At 32.2% G+C, this 16393-nt stretch overlaps 2 protein-coding genes across 2 annotated transcripts; both read right to left on the bottom strand.

The window, feature by feature from the left end:
- Positions 1-4020: 4020 nt before the first annotated feature.
- LOC107060513 (monothiol glutaredoxin-S1-like) lies at positions 4021-4724 on the bottom strand. Its single transcript, XM_015308492.1, has one exon. The coding sequence runs from the start codon at positions 4558-4560 to the stop codon at positions 4252-4254; it is 309 nt and encodes a 102-aa protein (XP_015163978.1). The 5' UTR covers positions 4561-4724; the 3' UTR covers positions 4021-4251.
- Positions 4725-7418: 2694 nt separating this feature from the next.
- On the bottom strand, positions 7419-8038 carry LOC107060512 (monothiol glutaredoxin-S1-like). The gene has a single exon (XM_015308491.1). It carries the CDS (start codon positions 7799-7801, stop codon positions 7493-7495), a length of 309 nt encoding a protein of 102 aa, XP_015163977.1. The 5' UTR covers positions 7802-8038; the 3' UTR covers positions 7419-7492.
- Between the last annotated feature and the right edge of the window lie 8355 nt (positions 8039-16393).

Below are 16393 nucleotides of genomic sequence, written 5' to 3' on the forward strand. Positions count from 1 at the left end.
ATGTGAGATTTTTTTTAATACAAATTTTAATTTAATTGAGCTTTAATATAAATATTGAATATCGAAAACAAAAAAGGAGCTGCTTAATTAGTTATTCCATCAAGCAAGTACCCTTAGAAATATATTTTTTTCAGTATATTTTCCGAAGGAGGAGGAATCTATTCCTGCTGGATTGATTTTCTTAAGTTTCTAAAAGATTTTGGCATATTTTTATTTAAATTTCTTGGATTGAAGATAAAAAAAAATATTCACAAGATGTCCGTACAAAGATTAAGTAGTAAGTTTTTTTAGTTTTTTTTTTTCTAGAAAATATCGCGCAAATGACACTGAAAATGTAAATTGCATTAGCCATTACACAAACCGGTGCAATGAACTCAACTAAGAAAGGAACCAAGTAAAGACATCTCGTAGCACTCCTTTTTGTGATACCACTCTCTTGCATGCATCAAACTCAACCGACTAAGAAAGGACCAGATGAGATTCGATTTTTGATCTCCCTTATGAAATTTTCCGCTACACCCTTTCAAATTGTAGAAATAAATTTTTGATCATGACTAACTCGATAGAAAACTATTATCAAATATTCCAAACGGTACATCACATGATGAGTCATTTTCTTATCATCAATTGATTCTCTCAGAAAAAAAGTGGTAATTTTAAAAAATAAAAATTGTCCTTTGCTACCTTCGAAAGGCTAGTAAAAAATTAAATAAAAGAGCTTGGAAATATTTTTCGAGAAGGAAATGACAAATAGAATATGTTGTATATATATTCTTTTCGAATGAACCAATTAAGCAATCTCAGATGTACTAATATTGAAAACATCCATTTGTTAACAAGTTCACTTTTGGCGTCCCATGACAATAATTCCCATGTTCTCCTATAATATGCCTTGTGCAAATTGGAACACAATATTTTGTTTCTATCAAAGGTTTCGATTTTGAGCACTAAATATGAAGTAATTTGATAAGATACATTTTATTTCTTAAAGTGATTTAAAAAAAATACATTTAAATTAGTCGGACTTCTGAATGAATTGAGTTAAACACCAAAAAAGAAAAGAACACATTCCCCTGCCATTGCATTCAAATGGGAAAATGACAACTTGTCCTGTTAATGGCTAGAAGATTTCATTCATGCATATGTCACCTAAAAAGTCAACTTTTAATTTGTAGTAAGAATATTTGCAATATGTGTTAAACCTGTTAGAACACGTTGTTCTTGTTATTTGGATAATCGTAAAGATATTCGAATTGGTTATCCCAAGGCGAAATTAAACTATCGTGATAGTTATGAGTTATTGTCACGCCCCGAGTCTACACCCCGGACGTGGCTGGCACTCGAGAACCATTGTTGGCCCCAAGCGAACCCTTGGCCTGGCTTACTTACTCAGCGGAAGATTTAAAAGCATAAATACAAGGATTCAATGCATCTCTACTCAACTGTTAAATAAAATAACTTAGAATGTTTAAAAGTCAACATTCAACTTGGCAAAAATGGCAACTCAAGTCTTAACATATGAAATGATAATGTAAAGACAACTGAACTACTAACTGACTATGAAGCCTCTAAAATAAAGAGGGATGTCGGGACAAGACCCCCGATCATCCTAACAATGAAATACTGAAAACAAAGTAAAAGGAGTCCTCTGGAATGCATGGTGGCTCACCAACTGACTCTGAGTGCTCAACTGGATCAATGAGGCGCTTGGTGATGATCATGGTTACTTGCGTCTGCATCATATAAGATGCAGACCAACTGGCATCAGTACATTGAATGTACGAGTATGTGAGTTGGAATGCTAAACACAACATAGGCTTGAAAAGAATCTGAAAAAAACACTTACACTGGCTTTACTCAACTCCTGAATAACTTAACTCAATATAAAGCAATAAACATATGCAATATATAGAAAGCTTGTAAAACAGTGGAAAACAACTTAGTTCGTTAAAGAAAATGCAATAACAAATTCAACTTTACTCATATAATAAAGTAATATAGTTTATGTGGGAGATTCTCTAACAGACAAGCACCACTATGAGCCTAAGTGGTGATACAACGTCTTGCCCACGCTGCCAGAACTGTCCTATACTTTGCCGTCATATAGAACGCTTAACTAAGTGGATCCACTAGTCTATGCTAAAAGCATCTTAAAGAGTCATCTAAAAGTATGATCCTTTACTACCATGCATGATGACTACATGGTTTATGGAGACTTGAGTTAATATGAACTCACATCCCCATATCGGTTCTCAATACTACTCCCAAAATATACTTAGCTCATATGTTTTAAACAAACTTCTTCTTTGGTTTGAGAGAATTACTCAAAACTTAGCTTAAAAGCTCTCTTGGAATCGATGTTCCCTTTCTTGTTCAACTGTGAAAACATCTTAAACTCTTGGGAATACTTAGTTCCCTTATAACTTTTGGAGAAATGAACTCAACTATTTACCCTTTGCTTAACTTAAAACTCAAGTCTTAAAACAAAGTTAAAAACGTTTGTGAAAGACTTTTGAAAAACTTTAATGAACTTCTCTTGACTTGCTTCTTAACTTCTAAACTTGACTCTTAACTTTCCTTGAATTGAATTATGGATTCAAGGATTGCGATTTGTGATAGGAAAGATCTCATGATGTTTAGGAGTGTGTTTTAGATAGCTAAACATGAGAAAAGATAAAAAAAATTCACTGTCTGAGGGTGGGTCCGCGACGCGGAGAAGTATTTAAATTTTGGTCGCGAAAATACTTTTTGAGGCAGAACGGTCCGTGACCGCTCCGCTCCGCTAAATGATTTTCCCAAATCTGGGGAGCAAGTCCACGATGCGAAGCCATTGTCCAGATTTGCCCGACTAATTTTCTTCTTCGTTTTCCAGCCCCAATTCGCCCAAACTCAGTTCTTTTTCCCAAATTCTTTTTTAGATACAGATACCCATCAAATGTACCTAAGAACCTAACTCCAACCAACTCAATAATTTGGCGTAATGATCTCAGAAACTTCTCAATTTCAGCCCAACTCAAGAACAATATCAAATTCAAGAACATATATCAAGAACATCAACTTTCAAACTCTTTTAGGACGAATTCACACTGAAATAAACATGTTTGGCACGTGGGTGAACGAACCCAATACGAAAGCCTCACATACCTTGTAGGATTAAATCCTTGGTGAAATCCACATGAAAATCTCCAAGAAATCGACGAACTTTGTACTTTCCTTCTCCTTTCTCCTATTTTCTCTTTTCTCCAAGCCCTAGCGTGAAATTCAACTTTTCTAAACTGGTCTAATTCTGATTAGACCCTAACTTAATTACCAAAAACGAAATAAAACAACTAGGCAAGGAAAAGACTAAAATACCCTTCCAAAATTCGGATTAGACTTTCCTTATCTAAATAGCCCAACTTCCAAAGGGCATATCTCACTCATACAAACTCGGAATCGCGCAAACTTGGCGGCGTTGGAAAGATTATTCCAAGAGATTTCCTACCATATCTGGAAGTACACCTAACTCATCATGAGCTACGAGTTATGGCCGTTTGAAGTTGACCAAAACTCAACTTATTCTAACTTAACAAAATTTCCAGATTTTCATTCTTTCCAAAAACGACTATTTTCAATTATGAACTCCTTCCTAGTTACTTCAATTTGCGAGATGTTACAGTTATATAGAATTCAATAATTTTAACTTAAACTCTATATTATGTTAAACATAAATGAATTGAGTAGGCCTGGACCATTAAAAACTTTTTATTGGAAATCTTTACACAATCGATGAGGAACGAGTAATGTAACAATAATTAAGACATTTTATTCGAGAAACCCTTAGTAAACGGAAAATTATGTATTATGACCTAGAATCAAGATATATTTGCAAGTTAAGGTTTTAGAGCTCAGTATTAATTAGAGTTTGATAATTTTTATGTCTATGCTCGAACAAGAACTGCATGCATTTTGATTTGCACATGAATAATCTGTTGTATGGTCCAAAAAATGTTAAAAATGATAGAACATGTAGCCACAGAAAGTATAATAAGATATCATTGATACTTTTAGATTAAAATCCAATACATAAAGATATGCCACTAGATTGCCAAAAAGAAAAGACTATCCATGACCTACGTATATGACTATAGTGTAACTTTTTATTTATACCTCAAGAAGAAATATATGAGAGCTAGAAAACAAAAAGACTCTCTATAAGTGGTAATTTTCTATGTTTCATAGCTATAGCCTATAGTCATTATTAATTAATTTCTATACCCAAATTGCATTAGCCTTAATGAGCAATTGTTTAAGCTTGCCCCTCACATTAAGGCTCATTATCTCATTTGCACCACCAACTAACTCTTTCCCTATAAATATTGCTGGCACACTTTGTTGACATCCTAATTCAATCAATGCCTTCTCCATTTGCTTCCCATTTGGATGTGTATCGAGCTCGTAAATTATAGGGTTTGCTCCAAAACTACGGATTAGGGTTTCAATGCTGTGAGAAATGCAACAACTACTCTTGGTGAAAATCACCACCCCACTTGTTGCTCCCAACTTCATCACCATATCCATTTTTAAACAATTACTTCAAGAAATAATAATGAGTATAGTTTGGTCAAATGCCAAGATTTGTAACTTTTAGTGAAGGTTTTTGAAGTGACTTTGAGGGTTGATTTGTTGTTGAGAAAGTTGAACCTAACATGAAGCTATATATAGAGGCATTATGTTAGCTAAAAGAGAAAAAAAAAGTGAAATTTCAAAGAACTACAAGTTGATGATGTGATAAATCTAGATTGTTCTTGATTATATTTTACACTTGTAATAATAAGGGCATATTTTGTGCCTTATCTGGATTCTAATAAAGCATAACATACTCATGCAGAAAATGAAAAGAATAAATTCTATCACCTTTAAAATATTCCAAGAACATATATATGTCACTAGCTAAAGTTTATCTTAATAGATCTTTGTTTTTTCTGTTAGTTCCTTTTCATGCTTTTTCTTTTTTTGGTTGAAAAAAACGTCTTCCCATTTCAACATTTTTAAGTATCCTGATTTTTTGCAGTAGAAAAAGTGAACAACTGATAATTGAGATGTGTTCCGACAAATATTTGGTGGTAGTTCAGGTATATATGAATTAAACTCAAAATAGCGAAATACTTTAAATGTGTAGTTTTTGATCCTTTCACTCAATATTTTTCAGAATATATCCTCACATGCATATAGATGTGTTGTTGAAATCAAGTCCACATTATGATCCGTACTACATAGAAACTTTAGTTGATACGTGATAAACTTGGTTAAAATTACAAACTGATCTCTTCTCATCCAAAATAAAAATAAAAATACTCCCTTACTACCTCGAAAGGTCAAATATTATTGTAGTAGTCTATTTTCTCTGGTTAAGGAATCAACAATTCGAAACGTAACAGACAATTGAACGTTTTTTTTTAGGTAAATGAGATATATATATAAAGTATTATAACTTAATATTCATCAATATAGGTAAGTGGCAGAGCGTTGCTCCTGATAGTAATGCTTGCGGAGGGGGTCTTACGTACTTAGTAGTCATTACATAATTCAATAGTAGTAGATGGCCTTTTAAGCTAACAAAAAGAGTTTTTACTTTATTTGCTTCTTTTATCGAATACAAACAAGGAAGAAAACGTCCAAAACATAAAAGAATTGGTTTTGTCAACCTAAACTTCTTCTTACAAAATATTACTAATAATTAGAATAAGTTGGATGGTCTTTACCTATATAGTAAATGATTTCTTTGCGATCTATATTAATTTCAAGGGATGTTTGATTATTTGCGAGTGCAATCCTTAATCCTCTTTGCAGCCCATATAGTTCTGATATAATAGTTGTTGCTTCAAAAATGTTGCCTAATTCAGGGGCGGAGCTAACTTGGGGTTATATTAAGAGGTTTATTCGAATCCCTTTCAGTAAAAAATTATATTATTTATATATGGTTAATTTTTTTTATGTATATGTAATAGCTGTTGAATTTACTTCCGTTAGTTCGTGTTTTTATCTCTTCATATTTTTAACGATTGAAAATCCTAATTCCATCACTGAATCCCACAATCCAATTTCCGTATTTATCTCTTATCACTCCTCCTATTCCATTTTTGCCGGAATTACCCCCTATTCCATTAAGGCTATCATTACTAACTCCATCCCAAAATATGTGTCATTTTTTGCATCTCGCAATTCAAATTATTTGAACTTTGACCATTATTTTAAGATGTTTATTTTCACCATATATATTACTATGGGAAAAATTACAACTTATGGTACTTTTTGTATAGTTTTTAAATATCTGAATTTTAATTTTTTTTAATCGTTAATTTAACATAATATAATTTAGCTCTGAAGATTAATCAAATTAACTTTTGAGAAAATGAAATGTGGACCAAAATTATTTTTTTTAACTTGGTCGGTCTAGATCATATCCAATTCGGCCCAGCCCATTACAGGCCAACCCAACACGGTTAAATAAATGGGCCAAGGAAAGATTGAGCTTGTAGACCGGTTCAGAGTGGGCTAAATTTTTTTTGGAAAAATTACCTAAATACACATCTTATGTTACCATAATCTCTAAAATTCTCTACCATCTAATTTTTTTTCAAAAATTCCCTCTCAGATACATCACTCTTCTCTCGCTAATACATCCCTAACCCCTCGGATACTTCCCTCACATATGTATTTGGATGTCTGTTGATGTATCCGGAAGTCTAGTGATGTATCTTGATGTCCTATCCCCTCTCTTATACATCCCTCACCTATGGATTTGGATGTCTTCTAATGTATCTGGAAGTTCGGTGATGTATCCGGAAGTCCAGTGATGTATTCGAAATCCATAAATCTTAAGGAATTTTTGTAATTTGGAAACGAGTAGGAAAATAATGTAATTATCTCTTAACACTATGAAATTTAGTTTACATACACATTTAGATGAATGACAAATTTAGTACTCTTAAAGGTCAAAATCTCAAAATTAAATTAATTTGGAAAGCGCTGTTTAATTTTAAGATGTAAATATCAATCTCCCCACATATTTTGATACTTATTAATTTCATTAGTAAAAATTGATGGACCTTGCTAAATTTCGAAATATATAAATAACAAGTAGTGAAACAACTTAAGGTATGACATGTATCCACACACAAATGTTAAAATGATAGAACATGTAGCCACACAGAGTAGTACTATAGCTATAAGATATAATTGTTACTACTTTAGATCAAAATTCAATACGTAAAGAAGTTCATTGTTATTGATTTCATGTGTGAATAAAGCAAAATTGCCACTAGATTGCCAAAAGAAAAGACTATACATGACCTAAGTATATAAATTTTATTTATACATCAAGAAGCAAAATGTAAGAGAAAACAGAATGACTCTCTATAATAAGGTGATAAATTTATTATCAAAACTCTAATTATTAGACTAATTGCTATATACATAGCTGGTCATTATTAATTAATTAATTAATTCCCTATACCCAAATGGCATTAGCCCTAATGAGCAATTGTTTAAGCTTTCCCCTCACATTAAGGCTCATTATCTCATTAGCACCACCAACTAACTCTTTCCCTATAAATATTGCTGGCACACTTGGATGACACCCTAGTTCCATCAATGCCTTCTCCATTTGCTTCCCATTTGGATGTGTATCGAGCTCGTAAATTATAGGGTTTGCTCCAAAACTACGGATTAGTGTTTCAATGCTGTGAGAAATGCAACAACTACTCTTGGTGAAAATCACCACCGGGCTTGATGTTCCCAACTTCATCACCATATCCATGTTTAAATAACTTCAAGAATTAATGAGTATAGTTTGGCCAAATGCCAAGGTATGTATATAGGTTTTAGTGAAGAGGAAAGAAATTGTGAAGCTTAAGGCTACAAAATTTTTTGAAGTGAATTTGAGGTTTGATTTGTTGTTGAGAAAATTGGACCTTCCACGAAGCTATATATAGAGATATTATGTTTGCTAAAAGAGAAAAAAAATTGAAAATTGGTAGAAGAATATCAAGTTGATGGATATATGTAGATTGTTCTTGATCACTTGTATGATAAAGGGCATGCATGAAAAATGAATAGAATATAATCATCACCTTTAAAATATTCCCATAACACTGTTCCCTTTGGATTGTCACTAGATTTATTGGTTTTTTCTTTCTCATTTTTTAATCTTTTTGTTTAAAAACAAAAATTCGGCGTAGAGGAAGAGTATTACAAAGTGAGAAATCAAACCTTTACCAATAAAGTGAAAGTTTAGATAATTAACCAACCGAGCTACTTCAATAATTATAAATATTGCATTTAATATAGGTTAAGTTCTTATAAGAACAAAATGTATATATTTTGTAAATTGTTGAAAACAATGTACTATTCTGCTAAAGGAAAAATAAATCTATATGTCCAGCTGGTGTAATCTTTTTCAATAGAATATTACTTTTAATTTGAGAAATAAAAAATCTTTTAAGAATATATATCCTCATATAGACGTGTTGTTGAAATAAAGTCCACACTAATTATACGATCTGTACCATAGACAAATTTTGATTAAAATTCCCTTTGGTATAAAGTAGATATATCAAGAAAGGGAATGTAGTACAATTAGTACTGATCCAGAAAAATGCTTGATCCCTTACAATTTCGAAAGGCCACATATTATCATAGTACTCTATTTTTCCCAGGTAAAGGTATCGAAATGTAACGATTAATCGATTAATATAGGCATAATACATATATATGTCAATTAATTTGGCATCATCTAGCATTTATTGGGTGTGAACAAGTAGATACTTAAACTTGTATAAAGTTGAACAAGTCGACAGACGCGTCCTATGTGGCATGGTACACATAAGACGCCACATAAGATGTTGCATAGAACGTGAATTGTCACGTAGGACGTGTGTGTCTACTTGTTCAATTCTATACAAGTTAAAGAGCCTACTTGTGCATCCAAAATTGGAAGGCATAGATGTCAGATAAAACCAAATTAAAGGTCATAAAGTATTACAATGTAATCTTGGAATGTTATTCAAAGATATTTTTTGAGATGATCAAAGCTAATTACAATAACCCTTGGCAAATGAAGAACATCATTACTCATATTCAAAATATTTCAAGTACTATTACTTGCGAGGTACAACATTGTTACAGGGAAGTCAATCAAGTAGCAAATGTCTAGGCAAAATGGGGTTATTACAAATGAGGAGTTTTTTGCGCATGCTTACCTACCATTGATAGCCATCGGACCTTACCAACTTGATCTCATACAAATGAGTCCCTACAACATAAGCAGAGGAAAAAAATATTTGTATAAAACTGATTCAGTTGAGATGTTATAGCTAATTTTGTCTATCACGTTGGATTTGTAAATTTGTGCAAAACTTGTATAATTATTGCCAGAATCTTAGTTTTCGTGAAGCAGCTTTTGGCTACGATGTGGAACATTGGGTCGAGCTTAAGCTCCCCTAGCTTTGTAATTTTATTCATCAATATATATAAAGGTCTTACCACCATATGGTGATAAATTATTATTTTTTTAGAAAAAAATCATATTTATGTAATATGCCATGTTAAATATTAAAATTATCGTTATAACTAAACCTGTCAACTAGGTCGGTCGGTCAAGGTCATATCCAATTCGACCCAACCCAGTAATGATAATGACATAAGTTGAACTTAAATTTAAGTAGGGACGATTATGATTTTATGATACATGCATGCTTGACAAGGACGACTATTTATTATTATTATTATTATTATTATTATTATTATTATTATTATTATTATTATTATTATTATTATTATTATTATTGGTTTAACAATGTCGGTTTCTAGCGTACCACACATTCTCATGTACTATATATTATATGCCTAGAGCAAATTGGAACACATTCCCCTGCATTGAAAAAAAAAAGGATAAATGACAAATCTTCTTATTGATGGCTAGAAGATTTCATTCATATGTCACCTCAAAAATCAAAACTTTTAATGTATCTAAGTAAGAATATTTGCAATATGATTTCCTGTTAGAACAAGTTGTTGAATTGTTTAGATAAAAGAAAGACATTCGAAAGGGTCATTAAAAGTTTCTAGATAACTTAGAACAAATATATTTTGATCCTTAAATAAAATCTACCAACATTTTTGTTTGTTTGTAATGAAGCCGCCTTGGGGTGGTGGGAGGTTAGCTATGGACCCTTACTTTGTAAGAGGGGAACATAAAATCTAACCTCCGCAAATTAGAGGTGAAAATTAAATCTTTTTAATTTTCAGAAACAACATGTTTAGTGGATGAAAATAACATTTTCAAGGATATAGTTAAAGGTGAAGGAGTAAAAGAATTTAACTCAAATGAAGAATCTTTTGAGGAGTGACTCCATGTAAAAAAACCTTAAAAAATTTAGTTCGAGTAGAGTCCTTTGCTAGCATATTCATTGTTTCTATTATTATTATTATATTATGTATGCGTTTCAAAGTTGATGTAGAGGAAGAGTATTACAAAGTGGGAAATCAAACCTTAACCAATAAAGTGAAAGTTTAGATAATTAATCAACTAAGCTACTTCAATAATTATAAATGTTGCATTTAAGTTAAGTATAAGAACAAAATGATCCAACAAAATGTATATATTTTGTAAATTGTTGAAAACAATGTAGTATTCTACTAAAGGAAAAATAAATCTATATGTCCAGCTGGTGTAATCTTTTTCAATAGAATATTACTTTTAATTTGAGAAAAAAATGAAATCTTTTAAGAATATATATCCTCATATAGACGTGTTGTTGAAATCAAGTCCACATTAATTATACGATCTGTACCATAGACAAATTTTGATTAAATTTCCCTTTGGTATAAAGTAGATATATCAAGAAAGGGAATGTAGTACAATTAGTACTGATCCAGAAAAATGCTTGATCCCTTACAATTTCGAAAGGCCACATATTATCATAGTACTCTATTTTTCCCAGGTAAAGGTATCGAAATGTAACGATTAGTCGATTAATATAGGCATAAATCATAATACATAAATATGCCATTTAATTTGGCATCATCTAGCATCTATCAGGAGTGTACACGTAGACACTTAAATTTGTATAAAGTTGAACAAGTCGACACACACGTCCTATGTGGCATGGTACACGTACGTAAGAGCGTCTTATGTGGCATGGTACACGTAAGACGCCACATAAGATGTTGAATAGAACGTGAATTACCACGTAGGACATGTGTGTCTACTTGTTCAATTCTATACAAGTTAAAATGCCTACTTGTGCATCCAAAATTGGAGGGCATATATGTCAGATAAAACCAAATTAAAGGTCATAAAGTATTACAATGTAATCTTGGAATGTGATTCAAAGATATTTTTTGAGATGACCAAAGGTAATTACAATATCCCTTGGCAAATGAAGAATATCATTACTTGTATTTAAAATATTTCAAATACTATTACTTGTGAGGTTCGACATTGTTACAGGGAAATCAATGAAGTTGCAAATGTCTTGGCAAAATGGAGTATTACAAATGAGGAGTTGGTTGTTTTTGCACATGCTCACCTACCATCGATAGCCATCAGACCTTACCAACTTGATCTCATACAAATGAGTCCCTAAGGCATAAGCAGAGGAAAAAAAATATTTGTATAAAACTGATTCAGTTGAGATGTTATAGCTAATTTGTTTCTATCGCATTGGACTTGTAAATTTGTGCAAAACTTGTATAATTTTTGCCAGAATCTTAGTTTTTGTGAAGCAGCTTTTGGCTGCGATGTGAAACATTGGGTCGAGCTTAAGCTCCCCTTAGCTTTGTAATTTTATTCATCAATATATATAAAGGTCTTACCACCATATGGTGATAAATTATTATTTTTTAGAAAAAAAAATCATATTTATGTATTATGCCATGTTAATATTAAAATTATTGTTATAACTAAACCTGTCAACTAGGTCGGTCAGTCAAGGTCATATCTAATTCGACCCAACCCATTAATGGTAATGATAATTACATAAGTTGAACTTAAATTTAATATAGGACGATTATGATTTTATGATACATGCATGCTTGGCAAGGACGATTATTTATTGCATTATTATTATTATTATTATTATTATTGGTTTAACAATGTCGATTTCTAGCGTACCACACATTCTCATGTACTATATATTATATGCCTAGAGCAAATTGGAACACATTCCCCTGCCATTGAAAAAAAAAAGGATAAATGACGAATCTTCTTATTGATGGCTAGAAGATTTCATTCATATGTCACCTCAAAAAATCAAAACTTTTAATATGTATCTAAATAAGAATATTTGCAATATGATTTCCTGTTAGAACAAGTTGTTGAATTGTTTAGATAAAAGAAAGACATTCGAATGGGTCATTAAAAGTTTCAAGATAATTCAGAACAAATATATTTTGATCATTAAATAAAATATATCAACATTTTTTTTTTTGTAATGAAGCCGCCTTGGGGTGGTGGGATGTTAGGAATGGACCCTTACTTTGTAAGAGGGGAACATAAAATCTAACCTCCGCAAATTAGAGGTGAAAATTAAATCTTTTTAATTTTCAGAAACAACATGTTTAGTGGATGAAAATAACATTTTCAAGGATATAGTTAAAGGTGAAGGAGTAAAAGAATTTACTTCAAATGAAGAATCTTTCGAGGAGTGATTCCACGTAAAAAAAACCTTAAAAATGTATTTCGAGTAGAGTCCTTTGCTAGCATATTCATTATTTATATTATTATATTACGTATGATGTTTCAAAGTTGATGTTCCGGCTAATGAGCTAGAATCAAGATATTCCAACAAAAGTGATATCTTTCACTGGGAAACTATGGGTATTATTTACTAGGACATTATGAATGAACCCATAAAATTTGAGCTTAAACAGAGTCGATACTTCTAGTAAATTAAAGATGAAAGAGATCATAATTCAGAGCTAATGTTCTTTATTTCATGTGATGGACTTTGCTCAATCTCAAAATGTATTAAATGATAAAAACATAAAGCATATAGCCACAAAAGTACGTAGTAGAAAAAAAATATTATTGATACTTCAGATTAAAATGCATTACATACATAAAAGATGCTCATTTGTTATCAACTTCTTTATTTCATGCTATAAGATGCATACAAAGTAAAATTGCCACTAGCTATGACCAAAGTATATTACTTTATTTGTACATCAAAAAACAACTTAAAATGGGAGAAAAAACAACCCTCTGAAGAAGCTAAAGAAACTATACAAATGGGGTTGGTTTATTGTAAAAATTAATAATTTGACCTCGAGAGATCGGTATTTTTTTAATTATTTTTTTTTAGAAAAAAGAAGAATAGTTGTATAAACTCTTACACTTGCAACCAAGTCATTATTTTCTATACCCAAATGGCATTTGCCCTTATGAGCAATTGTTTAAGTTTGCCCCTCACATTAAAGCTCATTATCTCATTTGCACCACCAACTAACTCTTTCCCTATAAATATTGCTGGCACACTTGGTTGACACCCTAGTTCCATCAATGCCTTCTCCATTTGCTTCCCATTTGGATGTGTATCGAGCTCGTAAATTGTAGGGTTTGCACCAAAACTACGTATTAGAGTTTCGATGCTGTGAGAAATGCAACAACTACTCTTAGTGAAAATCACCACCGAGCTTGATGTTCCCAACTTCATCACCATATCCATGCTTAAATAAACTTCAATAATTAATGAGTACTATAGTTTGGCCAAATGCCAAGATATGTATGTATAGCTTTTAGTGAAGAGGAAAGAAATTGTGAAGTGAATTTGAGGTTTGATTTGTTGTTGAGAAAATTGAACCAAACATGAAGCTATATATAGAGAACATATCTAATTAGAACAAGTTGGATATATCTAGATTTTCATGATAAGGGCATGCATGCCTTATCTACCTTTAAAATATTCTCAGAACATTAATATTGTTGCATTTCCAGTGTACATAGTATGCCTTCTTGAAAACAATATATCATATAAAGGAAAAAAGAAACCTATATTATATCCAGTTGGAGTGACTTTTTTAAATAGAATCTTATTTTTAATTTGAGATTTTTTTTTTCTTTAAAAGAATATATCCTCGTTGACATGTTGAAATCAAGTCCACATTATACTATCCGTACCACAAAGACAAACTTTGTTAAAATTCCCTTTGGAATGGAATGTTATACATGAATTGCTGATCTATGAAAATTATTGCTCCCTTAGCACCTCCAAAGGTCACATTTATTATAGTACTTTTCCGTTTCAATTTGTTTATAAGCTTACTATTAGAAATTAAGATTTTTTCCGTTGCGACTCAATAGAAGATCTGTGCTATAGAACATAATTTTTTAATTTCCCATTCATTTTCTATCAAACTGGCTCAATGGGAAAATATGGTGGAAAACAAGAACAATACGCAAATTTTCTAATTTTTCCGCATGAAAGCATTACTATATTTTCTTTTCTCACTGATGATTCAATCAAAATATTTGTAAGTATAGCCACTGAACATTTTTCAGTGGGAAAATAGTTTTTTTTTTCTGGTAGTGGCTAAAGGGAAAGAAACATTTTTTAAAACGGATTGAAAAGGAAAGTAAAACAAATAAATTGAAATCAATGGAGTCTGTTTTAGTCTAAAAGTTATATGTGTCACTTCTTTTTTGAATTGAGGATAAAATAAAATCTTCAAAAGATGTCTCGTACTAGAACAAGAAGAAAGAAAGGAATTTCGAAACAATATTCTTTTACTTTGATCACGACTAACTTAGTAGATAGGTCACCTATTGATTCTTTCTGAAAAAATAAAAAGTGCTACCAAGAAGAAATAGTCCTTTGCTACCTTTGAAAGGCTAATATAGGAGCTTATTTTTTGTGTTGCCAAATATTATATACTGTTATTCTATACGATCTAGAGTTTAGTTACTTAACTTAACTTTCATCTATGTGTGAAATAGGTTATCTAATGTGTTCGAACAAAGAAATAATTAAAAACATGTTGACATCGAAATTTTATGAAATTCTACAAGACGTGTTCAATTTCAGTTGTGACTCTATAAGACGAGTTTAATTTCAGTTAGGTTCTAGGAGGTTACTCTATCCTAAACCTTCTTGGATATCTCATAAACTCTTGGGTATTAATAAAGATCAAAATCTCGAATATATATCCATAAACTCTTGGGTATTCATAAAGATCAAAATCTTGAATATCCCATTAACTCTGGGGATATTCATAAAGAGCTCAAAGGAGTCCAAATCATTCCTAATTCGAGAAATACGCTACTAACAACTCTCAAATTATGGAGAAAAGTTAGAGGTAAGAGTGAAAGGAGGAACAAAAGTGCACATGCACTGTTTATCTGTAACATCTCGCACCTAGGTATGATTAGAAAGAGTTTAAAATCTGAAAATAATGATTTTTGGAGAGAATAAGGAAATCTGGAAAATTTTGCCCAAGTTAAGAAAGTGAGTTTTTGGCCATTTTCAAACGGCCATAACTCCTAGCTCAGGATGAGTTAGGAGCAGTTCTTGATATGGTTGGAAAGCCCTAGGAGATATCTTTCCAACTCCACCAATATTGCACGATTTTGACATCGTATGAGTGAGATATGCCTTTCGAAAGTTGGGCTGTTGGATTGAGGAAAGTTTCAATCCGGATTTAGGGAAGGGCAAAGTAGTCTTTTCTCTAATTAATTTCCTACTTCGTTTTTAGGGATTTATTGGGGTAAAAGCTTATTTTTGGGTCAGATTAGAAAAATTAAATTCACGCTTAGGTCTTGGAGAAAAGAGAAAGGAAGAAAGAAGGCAAGAATTCACCAAGATCATCCAAGCTTGCGAGTGGAATTCATCGGGGGTGATTTCTATTAAGGTATGTGAGATCTTTTCGTGTTGGGTTAGTTCACCCACACACTGACTTGTTTCAATTCAGCGATTTGGAGTTGTTTGAATGTTAAGAAAGTGAAGTTCTTGAAGAACATTGTTGAATTCTTGTTGGTTAGTTGTTGAATGCCTAGGGTGGATTTGTTTCGTGTTTCCGGGTTGTTTTCCGAGTTAAATCTATTGGGTATTGAGGGTACTAATGAACCGAAGTGTTTGGGGGAAAGAACTAGGGAAGATTGGAGGGTTTAAAGATGAAAAACGAAGGAGAAAAGTCGGGGATTTTCTGGGCAAGGGCTTGGGGGCCGCGCCTGCCAGAGCGCCACAAAAGTTCCTCTGAACTTTGGCCTCTGGCGCGTCGCGCCAGCCAGAGCACCTTAGGAAGTTCTCTGAACTTTAAGGGCTGGCTCCCGTGCCTCTCAGAGCGCCAGGGACGCCAGTTCTCTCCAATTGTTCCCCACCTTTTCGTACTTGTTCCTAAGCAATGTACCTATATT

This window comes from Solanum tuberosum, unplaced genomic scaffold, assembly GCF_000226075.1.
Source record: "Solanum tuberosum cultivar DM 1-3 516 R44 unplaced genomic scaffold, SolTub_3.0 scf00086, whole genome shotgun sequence".
NCBI classification, from domain to species: Eukaryota; Viridiplantae; Streptophyta; class Magnoliopsida; order Solanales; family Solanaceae; genus Solanum; species Solanum tuberosum.